The 15,083-nt window shown below is 35.1% G+C and overlaps 1 protein-coding gene across 1 annotated transcript in view; it reads right to left on the bottom strand.

Moving 5' to 3' along the window:
- IPO8 (importin 8) overlaps positions 1-15,083 on the bottom strand; it is an 80,501-nt gene that overhangs the window by 41,990 nt on the left and 23,428 nt on the right. Inside the window, exons 9-17 of the mRNA XM_077774543.1 lie at positions 13,416-13,550; positions 11,201-11,300; positions 9,675-9,751; positions 9,271-9,387; positions 8,744-8,833; positions 7,163-7,328; positions 5,813-5,973; positions 4,835-4,960; positions 1,080-1,146 (exon numbers count right to left, since the gene is read on the bottom strand). Coding sequence (XP_077630669.1) covers positions 1,080-1,146; positions 4,835-4,960; positions 5,813-5,973; positions 7,163-7,328; positions 8,744-8,833; positions 9,271-9,387; positions 9,675-9,751; positions 11,201-11,300; positions 13,416-13,550 — 1,039 coding nt within the window. The remainder of the gene's footprint in view (positions 1-1,079; positions 1,147-4,834; positions 4,961-5,812; positions 5,974-7,162; positions 7,329-8,743; positions 8,834-9,270; positions 9,388-9,674; positions 9,752-11,200; positions 11,301-13,415; positions 13,551-15,083) is intronic.

The following is a 15,083-nucleotide window of genomic DNA, read 5'->3' as shown; positions in this document are numbered from 1 at the left end:
CCCCAAAATAGGCCCCTTTCCTTAACATCCCGACACTGCAATTACTCAAAATCAAATAGCTGGTATAGATAGATTAGAGGGTTAGTATAAAATATTTCTCTTTATCTTACTTCACAGTTGTCACTCTGGAAGATCATTTTACTTTAAATTTAAATGGAGACTTCTCGGTCACAACCTCTTCCATGAATAAAGACATAACTGAATATGTTCTTTTTTTGCTTATCAGAATCTCTAGGGTTATAGTCCAGAAATCTTCCTTTGAATTAGCTCCTTGGTGATTCTTATGCACACCAAAGTTTGAGAACGATAGCTTTATAGCAATGATTTCAAAAGTAAGGGATATGTACCTTAAGCAGTGTACTGAAATGGGAACATATAGATCTGTATGTGTGTGCATATATATATATTAGAACACTTTATATAGAGAGACATTTAATCCCATCCTTTTACATATCTGTTTTTATGTATGCAAATGTAGTTTAGTAACATGCATATTGCCTATAACATGTATTCAAATATCATTCACATATCAGAAATGCATGCTCAATTTTTTATTAATGGCGTGAGTGAGAAAAATTTTAGAGACAACTGCTCTTAAGCAGTAACATGCTTTTCTTTGAACTCTCTGTCTGCACACTATATAGGCGGCAATTCCCTCCAAGGCACATGACTCAGGGCCGCCACCTTCAAAGTGCTTGGATACTAGAAAAACAGCCTCTTCTGTTACAAATGTTACAAATTCCCATCAGTTTGTAACATCCTGATTCTATTCAGAAGTCGGGCTCTATAATAGATAACAGAACAATAATTATTTCACACTTCTGATAAGACATAGTAGGTCTATCATTTCACATTTTTCAATTCCAAGACTAGGAATTCTTAATTGGGTGTATTAAATTTTTCTCTAAATGAAAATCCAAATATCTAATACCAGAGAGTATATCCAAAAACAGAAGAAAATGAAAGCTTCTTTCCCTCAAAATTGTCCATATTGTTGAATCTGAAGAGCTACAAATGCACTTTAAGTTTACCAAATTAAAAAATATCAATTTACCTTTTTACTCTACCTTTGAACTTACCAATTACATGTTTCTGTAAAACAAGATCAATGATCCGCAGACAGATGTTCTCTAACTGCTGAGTAACCTAGAGACAAATTTAAACATTTAGTTTAAAATCCATCCTGATCACCGGGGTACCTGAGTGGCTCAGTCGGTTGAGCATCCAATTTCAGGTCAGGTCACAATCTCACAGTTTGTGAGTTCAAGCCCCACATCGAGCTCACTGCTGGCAGAATAGATCCACTTCAGATCCTCTGCTCTCCTCTCTTTGTCCCTCCCCCACTTGTGCTCTCTCAAAAATAAACATTAAAATAAATAAAAATAAAATAAAATATAAAATTCATCATGATAACCCTCACTCTATAAATACTAGCCCAATAAAAATATCAACAAGACTCTTTTGGGAGGATAAGTTGACAATTCTGAATTTCAAGTGAAAAATGTAACCAAGAAATTCTGAAAAGTAGGCTAATGGTAGAAGTGAGAGTTAAACCCATAATAAAATTATAAATTAAGTTAGTTCCTTACCTCATATTTTATACCAAAATAACTTCCTAGTGAATGAAAAATTTCAATGTGAAAACTTGGGCCATAAAAATACTAGAAGAAATGAAAAGTTGTGTATAATCCTGAAGACAGAACATGGCTCAAAGCCCAGAAATCAGAAACAAATATACTGAGCTATTCGATTTCAAAAATTTAAAATATCTGCATAGTGTAAGGAAAAGTCAAATATAAATGAAAAACTGAGGGAAATGTTTTCAAATGGTATCACAGACAAAGATCAAATTCCCTCCTGTGAAATCAAGTTAGCAGGAAAAAAAGGCAAAGGTCATGAAAAAGAAATACAAACAGACCTAAAGTTTATAACAAAATATTCACTCTAATAATGAGAAGGGTACAGACTCTAAGCCCAAGAAGACCACTTTTCACCTATCAAACGGGCAATGATCAAAAAGTACATAACTGGGAAGAGAGATACTGCTGTCCACAAATTTGCAAAGCTTAACGTGGCCAAGACAGCAAGATCTCTCAAGCATACTCAACGTATATCCTTTGACCCAGCAAGTCCACTTCAAGGAATCTGCCCTCCAGACATATTATTACCTGTGCAAATGACATGTAAAAGGCTATTCACTGCAGCAATGTTTGTGATTTGTAACAACTAATTCGTTTAGTAAGGGACAGTTAAATGATATTCATTAATGAGGGACTGGTTGAATACACTGACATAAAGGAATATTATGCAACTACTAAAAATATTTAACTTTAGGGGCGCCTGGGTGGCTCAGTTGGTTAAGCGTCTGACATCGGCTCAGGTCATGATCTCGCGGTTCATGGGTTTGAGCCCCACATTGTGCTTTGTGCTGACTGCCAGCTCAGAGCCTGGAGCCTACTTCAGATTCTGTATCTCCCTCTCTCTCTCTGACCCTCCCCTGCTCATGCGTTCTCTCTCTCTCAGAAATAAACATTAAAAAAAAATTTAACTTTACTAATATGGAAGGATCACCAAGATATAAATCAAAAATGGCAGATAAAAATTGTATACCATCATTTTCATAAAAGAGGAATATACACACTCATTTTATTATAAGAGAAAATATCTCTGGAAGGATACAAAAACCTAGGAGAGGAGCTACCTCCAGAGGAGAATGATACCTGGGGAGCTGAGTGAGAAAGTGAAATTTCACTGAATACCTTTTCATGCCTTTTGATTTTTTCAACATATTGTTGTTGTACTAAATATATTTTTAAATAAGCAAAAATTAAACTTCATATGGGTTACATTGTCCATCTATGTATCCTATTTCAACTTTTGAGCATATTCTTTGAATATTCAGCTTTAAAGTATGGTCTTAAAGTTCAAATGATCCAAAATCTCCAGTATGAAAATCTGTCAATATATTTAAAATCATTAAAGTAAAACTGCATATATGTAAACATCTGGTTTAGATTGCTAATTTTGTTCTGCATACATTGAGTGTGCATGTATTCGCACACATGTGATTTTTCCTTTTAAGGAAATATTTTCCCCCAAAGTTTGCTTTTAATAAAGCGAAAGTTCAAAATCGTAGGACAGGCAGTCAGAAGACCAAGATTCCAGTCCTTGTTTTGCCTCTGATTATCTATGACCTTCGTAAAGCCACTCACTGAAGGCTTCACATTTTTTTTAATAGGTAAGGAAGCTGGATTGGATTAGCACTTCTCAATTTTAAACCATGCCTCCTTTGATAATCACAGTTAAATTCACATGCTCCTTTATCTGAAATGCAAAATTAATATCAAGAGCAAAAAAGTAAAACAAAAAGGTAAAGAGCTGTTTTGTTTTCACACTAATCCTGCTGCTCATCTTACTACCGCTCATCTTCCACACACACATATTTTAGAAAACAGGATTAGGGGATTTCTAAGGTGTCTCCAAATTTAAAACACAAGTTCTGCATATTAAGGTGAAAGAATTATCCATAAGTATGCTTGCTGTAATTTAATTTGGAACATCTCACTGTTCCTGAGCCCATACAGGATACAAAAATAAAACAAAATCATGAATGTGGAAATAAAAATTCACATTAAGCCTTTTAGGTGAAGGAGGCCTGTCCAGGAGAAGAATATTGAACTGTTTTTAAGAATCTGGTAATTTTCCACTGGTGTGTGATAAACACAGGATAAATCAACAGCCATGGGGTTTAACAATGCTATTTAAAGAACCAGCACCTGCTTCCTAAGTCCCAATGTATGAAACAGGAGCTGCCGCCATTGCCGAGCAAGTCAGCCTGAGCTCACAGAAGTAACCAATTCAAATCTGAGAGGCAATGTGATACTTGGGGAAGAGGGAGGCAGGTTTCCAGTGGAGATAAATGGATATATTATCAGAATAATCTGACTGCAATCCGAAACTCTGTGGCCATGAGCAAGTCTCTTGACTACATGAACTTGTTTTCCACTTCTGCAAAGGGACACTTCCATTTACCAGCTCTAGTGATCTCATGGTGACATTAGTAAAATCCTATCGGCTAATAGAGGGGAAAGCACCTAATAACAGTCTGTACAAATTCTTATCCCAATACTGTTCTGGAATTCAGTTCAAGAAAAATGATGTTTTAAGCTCTTCTTCCCTTCCGTTCTCATGATGTTTATTACATTTGAATTTTGTTCCACTACGTAATATCTGCCACTGTGATTGAATGGCTATCACTCTCTACAAGACGACTAGACTGTGGGTTCCAAAAGGCAGAGCTCATGCCTTATTCAATTTGATATTCCCCAAAAACCTAGTCTGAACACAGCAGATGTGATGAACTAAATAAATTAAGTTTAATAATACAGAGATAGCCTATATACCTTACAACAACGTGTTATATACCCCTCAGTCATTTTAATACGTTCTTTTAAAATTTGAAGGTAATTTTTAAAATCTAGCAATATATATAATAGCAATTTTTTTCCACTTTATTTATTTAATGGAGAGAAAGAGGTAGAGAGCAAACAGAGAAGGGGCAGAGAGAGAGAGAGAGAGAGAGAGAGAGAGAGAGAGAGAGAGGGACGGAGACAGACATAGAATCCCAAGCAGGCTCTGCAGCTGTGAGTGCAGCTGACAAAGGGCTCAAACTCACGAACCACAGATCATGAACTGAACCAAAACCAAGAGTTGGACTCTTAACCAACTGAGCCACCCAGGCACCCCTAAATAGCAATTTTAGAGTCATGCCTATTGAGCATGGAAGTTTCAGTTAATGTTACTACAACGACATAATAAAACAAAGAAATCCCACCTCTTTATGATCTTCTACAACCGTCAAGATAGTATCAATAGTATGTAAAATTCCCATAGCCATTACTGTTTTGTCTTCGATTTCTTCATATTCATCACTTTGAAGGACTTTGCCAAATATCTCAGCCTATGAACATAAGATAAACATATTCAACAATCAGTAATGTTATACTACCCCTCACTGTTGTTACAAATTAATAAAAGGGCAATGGCACTCATCTAAATGTCAGCATTGCACAAACATAAGTTATACACTTTACCAAGTAAATCAATGATAGAAACTATCATGTTTAAAATATAGCCATTTCTTCCTTATCTAGTCACTAGAGCGGAACATACATTAGTTATAACAATTAGATAGCTATTATTTAACTTCCCGTGTCATTAAACAAATAAATTCGAAGTCTAAGAAAACTGAAACCTAGGAATAGTCAAATGAAAAATTTGATAGAAGTTGGAAGACAAAGTCAAGAAATCACCTAGAAAATGAAACAAAAAAAGACAGATAGAGATGGAAGACAGGAGAATAAAGGTAAGAAAATTAAAGACTCGGTCCTGATCCCATATTCCTTATCAGAACTATAGAAAAGGAAAAAATTTTTTAAATGGTAGGGAGAAATTAATCAACTAAGTAATGCAAGCAATTGCCTAAAACTGAAGGGAATGAGTTTCAAAGCCGTCAAAGTGAAAATTTACAAGGCTCACATCAAAGCACATCACTTTGAAATCTCCGAGTATTACAGATGAAAAATAAATGATCTTGATATTAGATCGAGATTTAATTAGATTTCTAATTAAATATAGAAACTAATAACTGTCAGAAATTAGAGCAAACATTTTTATATTAACATTTCAATTACATATAAAACTGAACTCCAAATTTTGGAATTTAATTTACTTAGATCAGTCAAGGCCTTTATTTTTATTATTCAAGGCTGAATTTACTTTCAAACTAACATAAAACTTTGCCCATTCTTACCAAATGTTGGGTCATATCAACAGCAATTGAGGCTACTTCTTGACTATATTCACATATCATCTTCTGGATGACATTAGTAATATCATCATTTTCTGTCTCTCTAACAATGTGCAACAGCTCCTGCATGACAGGCCTTACATGTGGCTTCATATATTCCTTAGCTAATGCAACAGAACAAACAAAAGGAGTAAAAAAATTAGATATTCACAAGTGGCAATAGGAATTAACTTGGTCACAGGATTAACTGACACAGGGTAACAGGTTCTTGACAGATACTTCCTTTATAGTAAAAAAGATACAAAGCTGTACCAGGGTGCCTGGGTGGCTCAGTTGGTTAAGCATCTGACTCTGGATTTTGGCTCAAGTCATGATCTCACGGCTCCTGAGTTCAAGTCCCACGTCAGGCTCTGCATTGGAAGCACAGAGCCTGCTCGGGATTCTTTGTCTCCCTCTCTCTCGCCCCTCCCCCACAAGTACATTCTCTTTTTCTCTCAAAATAAAAAAAAATAAAGCTGTACCAAAATAATCTTCACCAACACACTCACTTCCCCTTAATTTGAGGTAATCAATCTTACAGAGGAAAGAACTGTCCTGCCCAAAATGCCAAGATCCTTCATTGAGAAATCCTAATTATACAAATGCTCAATCATCAGGATGACTTATAGAATATGTATATATCAAGATATAAGTATAAAAAATCATGTACATAAAAACTATGCCCCAATACACCCTCCCACATATCCTTGTACAATATTCAGTCTCCCACTGAAACACTGTTGAACGGAAGTAAATTAGATTCATGTTCTTCGTAAAACTGAATTTAATTTCCAAGGTTTACTTGAACTTTGAACAGAATATTCTTCTGAACAAACAAGTTATCTGTGTTATCACTCACCAGAAATTCCACTTGCTACTTTCAGAACTAGTAGAATCACAGAATCCTAGAGTTGAAAGGTCTCTTGAGGCCGTCTAGTCCAACCCCCTGAATTTAAATATATGGAAATCTAACCCTTGACAGATTGTATGCCTCTGCCCAGGCTTACACAGCAACCTAGTAGCACAATCAAAGCTAGACACCAGGTCTCCTGATTCCCAGCCTACCTCAGTGCCTGATAATTACCAACTTATTTCCTAATCTAAAATTTTTCTGGAAACCAGTCAATAGGAACTCCTAAAAAGGGCAAGAATAAACTCCTATAAAATTCTGAGGGAACAAAAGCTGAGGAATCTGAACCTTGTACCTTAAGACTCAGAGAAATCATCCTTATTAGGATAAGAAGAAAGTATCTGAGAAGACCACATCAAAAAATAAAATAACAAAAATACTTTTAAAGGTACTTTTGGCGTTACCTTGTGTCTGGTTAGAAATTAATGACTGAAGTGCAAGGGCAGCTTCAACTTTGACAGGCATCTCCTTATCTTCAATCAGGCTCTTCTTTGCCAGTTCAACGGCATTTCTTAGATTGAGCTCATTATGAAACTTCAGAGAACTGAACGCATGAAGTACCCAACAGGACTATAAGAAGAAATTAAGTGGGAAACTGTTAGGATTATGGCATTTTATAATAAAATCACACATATAGGAACTTCTTACCAAGTAAAATATCATTAGTTCTACTAAGTACTGTTTGTTTTTGGAGGGCAGCATATTAGCCTTAGTTTCTAACTTCTGGATTTCCCACTCTTTTCATTTAACAAGGGAGTCGTGTTACTTCTCAATTATTAACATGCAATTTTTCACAGGGGAAAAACATGGGCCTAACTGAAGTGTCTCTGAAAAACACAATCCTGTTTATGCTTAATAAATATTATGATTCATAACTAATTTGTTACTTATATGTAAGAGCTACTACAAACCAATGTTTGACTTTCATTTGCTGGCCTTCAGGGCAAACAAATAAAATATTATTTTCCCTTATGTAAGGACTTTGCAAACTCCTCTTTTTTGCTCACGTACGGTATGAAGAATTTTAAATCTTATATAGACTACCAAACTTTAAACTATCAGACCAAAGAATCATACTATTACTTTAATTCTCCATATACATAAAACAATTCATGGTAATTTGGCTAAAAGCCAAAAACTTTTAGCAAGAGAATTACAATTCACACAGCCTGTCAAAGGTAACAGTCTACCTATAAAAACACTTGCAGGGCCTCCACACCTCTAATCTACATGTGCCCAAATACTTCTCCAGTGAATATTGCCATCTGTTTATGAAAAGCCGTTAGTGTGTAAGACATTGTTAACATATGTTCTTTATAGCAAGGCATTTTTTGTGTTGATGTAATTGTAAAGATAAATACTAGGCTCTTGAATTAAAGTTCTATTTTTATTACTCCATAAAAGATATTGATTCCAGAAGCCATATACACTTAGAACACAAATAAGTTTATGTGAATTATTATTTTCCTCATTTTTCTAAGGCATATCAACCTAATATACTACCTGTACTAATCAAGTTTTTAGCCAAATTAGAATTTCAGGCTGTTTTTTTGGACACTGAAAATTAATCAGGTTACAAATTTACACTGTACTATTACTATAACATCACCCCTCTCACTGCATGTTTTACGAATGCAGCAAGTGGAGCTAGGGTGAAAAATTTAAAGCAGCTGGAATTAAAATCCATAAATCCTTTATTTATTAGTTTGTTCTTTATTCAGCTTATGTGACCGTAAAAGACATTCTGACTTCATTTTGTCCTAATACACAGTAAAAGGTCAATTTATCCAAAAACATTTAGTTCAAAAATTACCTTACAAGTGAACTTTTTTTTAAGTTTATTTTTCTTAATAAGCCCTACACCTACCATTGAAGCTCGATCTCACAACCCCAAGATCAAAAAGGACATGCTCTTCGAACTAAGCCAGGCAGATGCCCCACAAATGAACATTATAAGAAACATAATGGAAACGTGGAAAACTTACTCTAGCTCGAAGATAACCCAGGTTAGACAATAACAGTGGAAAAACATGATTTTGTAGCAACAACTCCATTTGGTCCTTGAATAAACTCTTCTGTTAGGAGATAAATATGAAGTTTTAGTTTATCAATGCTTTTTTCATATACAAAAATCACAGCCTAATAAAGTGTTTATTATGACTTATGCATAATATACTTCTATGTATAATTTTAGAAAATTATTTGACCTACATATTGTATGTTTTAAAACAAGACAGAAATAGTACCTTACAAATAATTTGATACTGATTGACTTTTGTAGCAACAAATAACACTAAAATCATTTTGCATCCTTTTTTAATTTAGCAAGTTTCCTACTGGAAAACTGACAAAAGTAAAATTTTCATTTTAATAAAAGAAACAGGTGACAGACAAAACGATGTTTACAGTCAACTCAGTTTTGCAAAAGCAGTCACAACTTTTAAATTATTCATAACTTTCATATTCGCTCATTTGCCTATGCTCAAGTAAATTATATTTTGAGTAGCTGAACCTTCAATAAAATATCAGCAAGGGAACCAATCACGTGCAGGGCTCCGTCTTTCTTCCTAGGGTCAAAGTTCGGGTCTGTCAGGATTTGGTAACAGAACGCCATCATTTTTGGCAACACCTAGAGAAACAGAAGAATCTGTTTTAGTCTACGTGAGCTTTCGCTGATCAACTGCTATAGTATTAAATAGGATGTACACATTTTTGAAACTAAAGCCATTTTATGGTGTTTTATCAAGCAATTATAATTAAGAAAACAAACTTTTTCCCTTATTATAACAGAAAAATATTCTTAAAGTGATAGGTTATAATGAATAATGTGATTTTTCAAATACTAGGGGTATAACAGAGTGTCAAATCCATACAGTGCATCTTTCAATTTTGGATTTAAAAAGAATAACTGTATACCTCTTTCCTTTTCTTTGCAGCAGTATATAAGAGAGTCTGGGCTGCTGTGGTGGGAGAAGCATAATCTTCAAAAATATCTAAGATTTTAAAAGGTTAAACCACATTAGTAAAAATACAATTACTTATTATAGATTTTAAACCTGACTGACCACTACTCCAAAAAGAAAAAAAAAAACAAAACAGCTCACATATGACACTGCTTTATAGCATAAAAAAGCTAAAGAGATATCAATGCTCCCAAGCACAACAATTATTTACCAAACCTGTAGGCTGTCCTTTTAAACAAGCATATTAAAGAGAACAGTACATAGCTGGCATAGCTGTTTCACAGGAAAATTGCTTTCTATCAAAAAACAACAAAAATTTATTTAGTGCTCACTACATGTCAGCATTTTTCTAGGCTCTGGGGACACAAAGATCAAACATAAAGGGCTCTCACAGAACTCACAGGGTGAAAAAAAAGAAACCGATTATCCACATACACACACATACACACATAATCGGTCAGGCTAAGAACAAATATACAACAGGGTAAGGAGAAAGAGAATGACGGAGGATGTTGAGTGATGGAAATGGGGTGTCAGGGAAACCCTCTTTCAATCTCTGTTAGGGTAATATTTAAGCAGAAACAGAATGAATGCGAGAGAAAACTCTAAATGGAAGAGAAAGCTCTCCAAGCCAAGGAAACCACAAGTGTGACTGCTAGGCCAGTGCTCGGCACTGTCAACAGGCCAGCAGGTATTCAATAGGCATTTACTGAATACAGACCTATTTAAAACATACCACTTCATGTCATGAAAAATTTCACAAATTTCAGAATAGACAGTTATAGATAAGAATCTGAAAACCTGAAAAGTATCTTATATGCCCATATTTAAATATATTAAAAAAACAAATCTAAGTCTTTGCCAAAACATAAAATACAAATGTAACAATACTAATAACTAGCACTTGTTGAGTAGCAGGCACTATACTAATGAGATCACCTACTGTGCCACCCACTTACTCTTTGGCAGACACTATGCTAAGACACACAGTTTAAGAACTTACAGAAAGATCCAAGCCAAAAGTGCCTCCAGAGAATGGGGCTACAATGGTAATCTCACTCTCTTCTGGAATACTTAGTCATTAAGATAAAGAGGCATACTAAATTGGGATGCTCCTAAAATATGCAGAAATCCAAATGATCTCTCCGACTAAGAACAACCCAATCTACAAATGGGTATCCCAAAAGGTATATAGGGACGGTCCCTCCAGATCAGCAGCACAACAGAGAAAGCTGGAGCTGGCTCCATGACTGCTTCAGCACCCCTAAGAAGAGGGAACAAAACACCTTTCCATCTTCTATACTCGAAGGCCTCAAGTCCACTGGCTCAACAGAACATCAAACTCTGAGTTTCCGAGTTTATCATGCAAAGCATTACTTTGGGAATTTAACAAAGTAATGAAATCTGCTTAAAAATAAAAATTAGTTATATTGCTTTACTTATCAAGGGACTGATGAAGAATAAAATCCTCTCGATTACCAAATTTCATTCTGATGTATTCATACGGATCTTCTTGCCACAGCTCTTCATCCTCATCTTTATAACACATCACAGAAAAAATCACATCTTCAGAGATATTCTAAGAGGAAAAAAACAAAACAAAACAACAAATGGCCATGGGCTATTCAAATTTGGGGACTATTAATAATGCATTTACCGACAGCCTTCATGATGTGAGTTTTCCAAACTATTACATTAGTCTTTGTGCCCAGCTTGCTCTGGCTGAGGGGAAAGCAGGAAAGCAAGAGCGGGGGATGCAGGGCAGAAAGAGTTAACTTAGGATTGTTTTTAAACAACTGATTAAAATATAAAGAGATGAATGGAAACGCTATTTTCTGAAGCAACAGCAGGGATAATAAAGTTTTACTAACAAATCAATATTAAACACACCTTAGTTCTTTAAGGAAGAGAAATAATTATCAAGCCAAGATTATATTTATTATTGCATTTCTTATTGTGAATATTTTTACATTTCCATTTTGGTCCTAAATGTCAATGTGCCAGCAATATTAAAATTTCTTTTCCTCTTCCATTTTCAAAAACCTAATTTCCTACTCTGAAATACAGGTTTCAGTCAGAAAAAATATCATGTCCAAGAGCCCCTAGGTACACTGCCAATGTTCTACTAAGCCCATTTGTGCTCTAACAACTATGTATGTAGAAACACGGTATCTTCTCACTTGTTCCAAATTAAATTCTAGGAGAAAAAATTCAACCAAGAAATTGGACTTTTTCTTATACAACGGCCATGTAAGAATAAAGCCAAAGGCACCAAGAAAAAAATTCACTCTTACTTTATAAGAACATTGTAAATAAAATAAAATCAATACCATTATTAACTGCAAAAAGATTATCACTGTTTGATCAAGGGGATTAGGCAAATAGTATTAAGATGTCCACAGAAAACAATACAAAAGATATTATATTTATAAAACCAGTAATAGAGTAATACTAAACAAATTCTATACTGGACATCAAAAGCAAAGTACAAAAATTTGTTTTCTTTTTTAGATACTATCATAGAGATTACAGAATTAAGAATTCATAGTTTGAGAGGAAAAAAAAATTCAGTTCCTAACATCCTTGAATTACCTAAAATTATCTACATGCAAATAAGAATTTATTCATTAATGGCCCATAGTTTTTTATTCTCATTTGTTCTTTTTTTTTTTTATGATTTATGTCTGAGAGAGAGGGAGAGAGAGAGAGAGACAGCATGAGCAGGGGAGAGTCAGAAAGAGAGGGAGATATAGAATCTGAAACAGGCTCCAGGCTCTGAGCTAGTTGTCAGCACAGAGCCTGACGCGGGGCTCGAACCTACGAACCATGAGATCACAACCTGAGTCGAAGTCAGACACTTAACTGACTGAGCCACCCAGGCGCCTCTCTCATTTGTTCTTTAATTAAATAATGATGCTGGATTCTACCTTTAAGTAAACAATTGATATAAAAACAGAAAACTGTAACTTCTGCTACAGAACTTAATCCAAAAAGAGAAATAAAAACATCATTAGCTGGGGCGCCTGGGTGGNTCATTAGCTTATATCTACAAAAGAAAATGGTCATGCTTCAGGTTTCATCTCCTGCAAAATAAAATAATAGTACCTTACTATAACCCTGGTGACTCTTTTCAAAATACTGTCACATACAATACCACATCTGATCCTAGCAACCTTCAGATAAGAAGGATACAGGGGTGCCTGGGTGGCTCAGTTGGTTGAATGTCCGACTTCAGCTCAGGTCATGATCTCATGGTTCCTAAGTTTGAGCCCCACTTCAGGCTCTGCACTGACATCTCAGAGCCCAGGACCTGCTTCGGATTCTATGTCTCCCTCTCTCTCTCTCTCTCTGCCCCTCCTCCGCTTATGCTCTTTCTCTCTCTCAAAAATAAATAAAAACATTAAAAAAAAAATAAGAAGGACAGAAAAGCACTAGCTGACTGAAGAGAGGAGACTGAGGCTACATGAGACTCCAAGCAAGACCAAATGAATGCAACTCATTAAACTTGAAAGTCTCATTTTTCTCAAATACTTAAATTTCCAAACCCTACATATCAAATATAAGACTGCATGCATTTGAAATCATTAATAGAAATAAAATTATATATGACATATAGGATTAGTGACATTTACTTTGTCTAGAAAACCTAACTTAACCAGAGAGTAATTGTGGAGAGCTATTCCCTGACACTGACCTGTATGTGTGGCTTCATCTGCTTCCAGGTGACAGAATGAACAATCCCTTGATTGAGATAGTTGAATGCTTGCTGAAGAACACGGGGGGCTACATACTCTTTCTGTCTATATTGGTCTAAAATTTTGAGTAGTACCTACAGGTAAATGGGAAAAGAAAGTATAGGAGAACATAAATAATTTTAAGGTTAAGGGGAGGGGCATTTTAGGCAGGACATAAAACCCAGAATCCACACAGATAAAAAATAAACAGATTTTTGGAGAAACCAGTATTTTGTGAGAAAATTTACAAGCAGTTTTAATTACTAGATGGGTCCAAGTTATATTGAGCTGAACCCAGTCTCAGTTTCACTGAGATTTCCAGCCTTTTGTCCTACTTCTAACCTATGGAACAACTCAGAATAAATCATAAGTCTGTGCTCTATTCCATTTAACTAAGCTCTAGTTAAGACTCCTGTTAAGAGAAATAATAACAACAGACTTCACTAAATGAACACTGAAAACATCTATACAGCAAGAGATACAATTAACAGATTTAATATTTGATAAAGCTGCATTTCAAATTGGAAGAGAAATGATAACTTATCCAAAAACAGTATCAGGACAACTGATTAGCCCCATGAAAAAAAATAAGCTGGCTCCCTAACAAAATTCCATACCAAAATTAATTCCAGATGGGGAATTATTTCAATAACAACCATAAAAATGAAAGCACAGAATGCCTAGAAGAAAATATCAAAGAATTTTATTTTATAATCCCAGACTGCAGAAAGTTGGTAAATGTAACACAAAGCTGAAAAGTTTTATTTTTAGAGTCTCATGATTAAAAAAAATTGTCTTCAAGGAAGGAACCATGCCCAAAGTGGCTGTGACTGTCCCAAGGACCCTCCATCAGAGGTTGCACTACAACAAAATCCAAATCTTCCCATCCCTGGTCCCAGAGTACTTCACAATAGCAAGCTTGAACCTAAACTGCTGAATAAATAAAAAGAGCTCTTTCAAAACATGTATAGAATTTATAAACTCAGAACATGAATTCAGTTCACGTTATGTACAATTAAGGTTTATAAGAACTGTAAGAAGTCCCACCATCAACGGGATGCCCATTCTGCAATGCAGGCTAAAAGGGGACACTAGGAAACATGGCTCTTCCTAAGAAAGTTTGGCTCATCCAAAGACACAATAGCAAAGGAGACAACAGTTTTTGATAAGAAAACAATTTTTAAATAGTAGGAAAATATACTTTAAAAAAACAAGGTACAAATAGTTTATGACATGGATGCAATGCCATGAAATCTGAATGTGTATGTACATACAAACATACACATGTTGACATGCCACTGGAAAAACTCGGCCAAATGCACTTCAAGAGGGCATCAACTTTAGGATGCTTAATGAGTTTAATTGCAGTGGAAATAAGAGAAGACAGAACTGACCGGCTTCCTGATTATTCTAGTTTCCATAGTGAACAGCTGAACAGATAATTTTATTCATTATCCACTAATATTCCCTACAGACCATCTCGTGGGCCAACAAAATAATTTGTGAGAAAATTAAAACCATAGCTTTCCTCAACTGTTGCGAGGTACTTTTTAGAAATGATAAGCCATAAAATGATAGTAGACAAAATGATCATCTATAAAAGGAAGTAGTCCATCTACGATGACAGG

This window comes from Crocuta crocuta, unplaced genomic scaffold (genome assembly GCF_008692635.1).
Source record: "Crocuta crocuta isolate KB4526 unplaced genomic scaffold, BGI_CrCroc_1.0 scaffold176, whole genome shotgun sequence".
NCBI classification, from domain to species: domain Eukaryota; kingdom Metazoa; phylum Chordata; class Mammalia; order Carnivora; family Hyaenidae; genus Crocuta; species Crocuta crocuta.
Note: the sequence above shows the minus strand (reverse complement) of the source record. Positions and strands in the feature narration are given on the sequence as shown.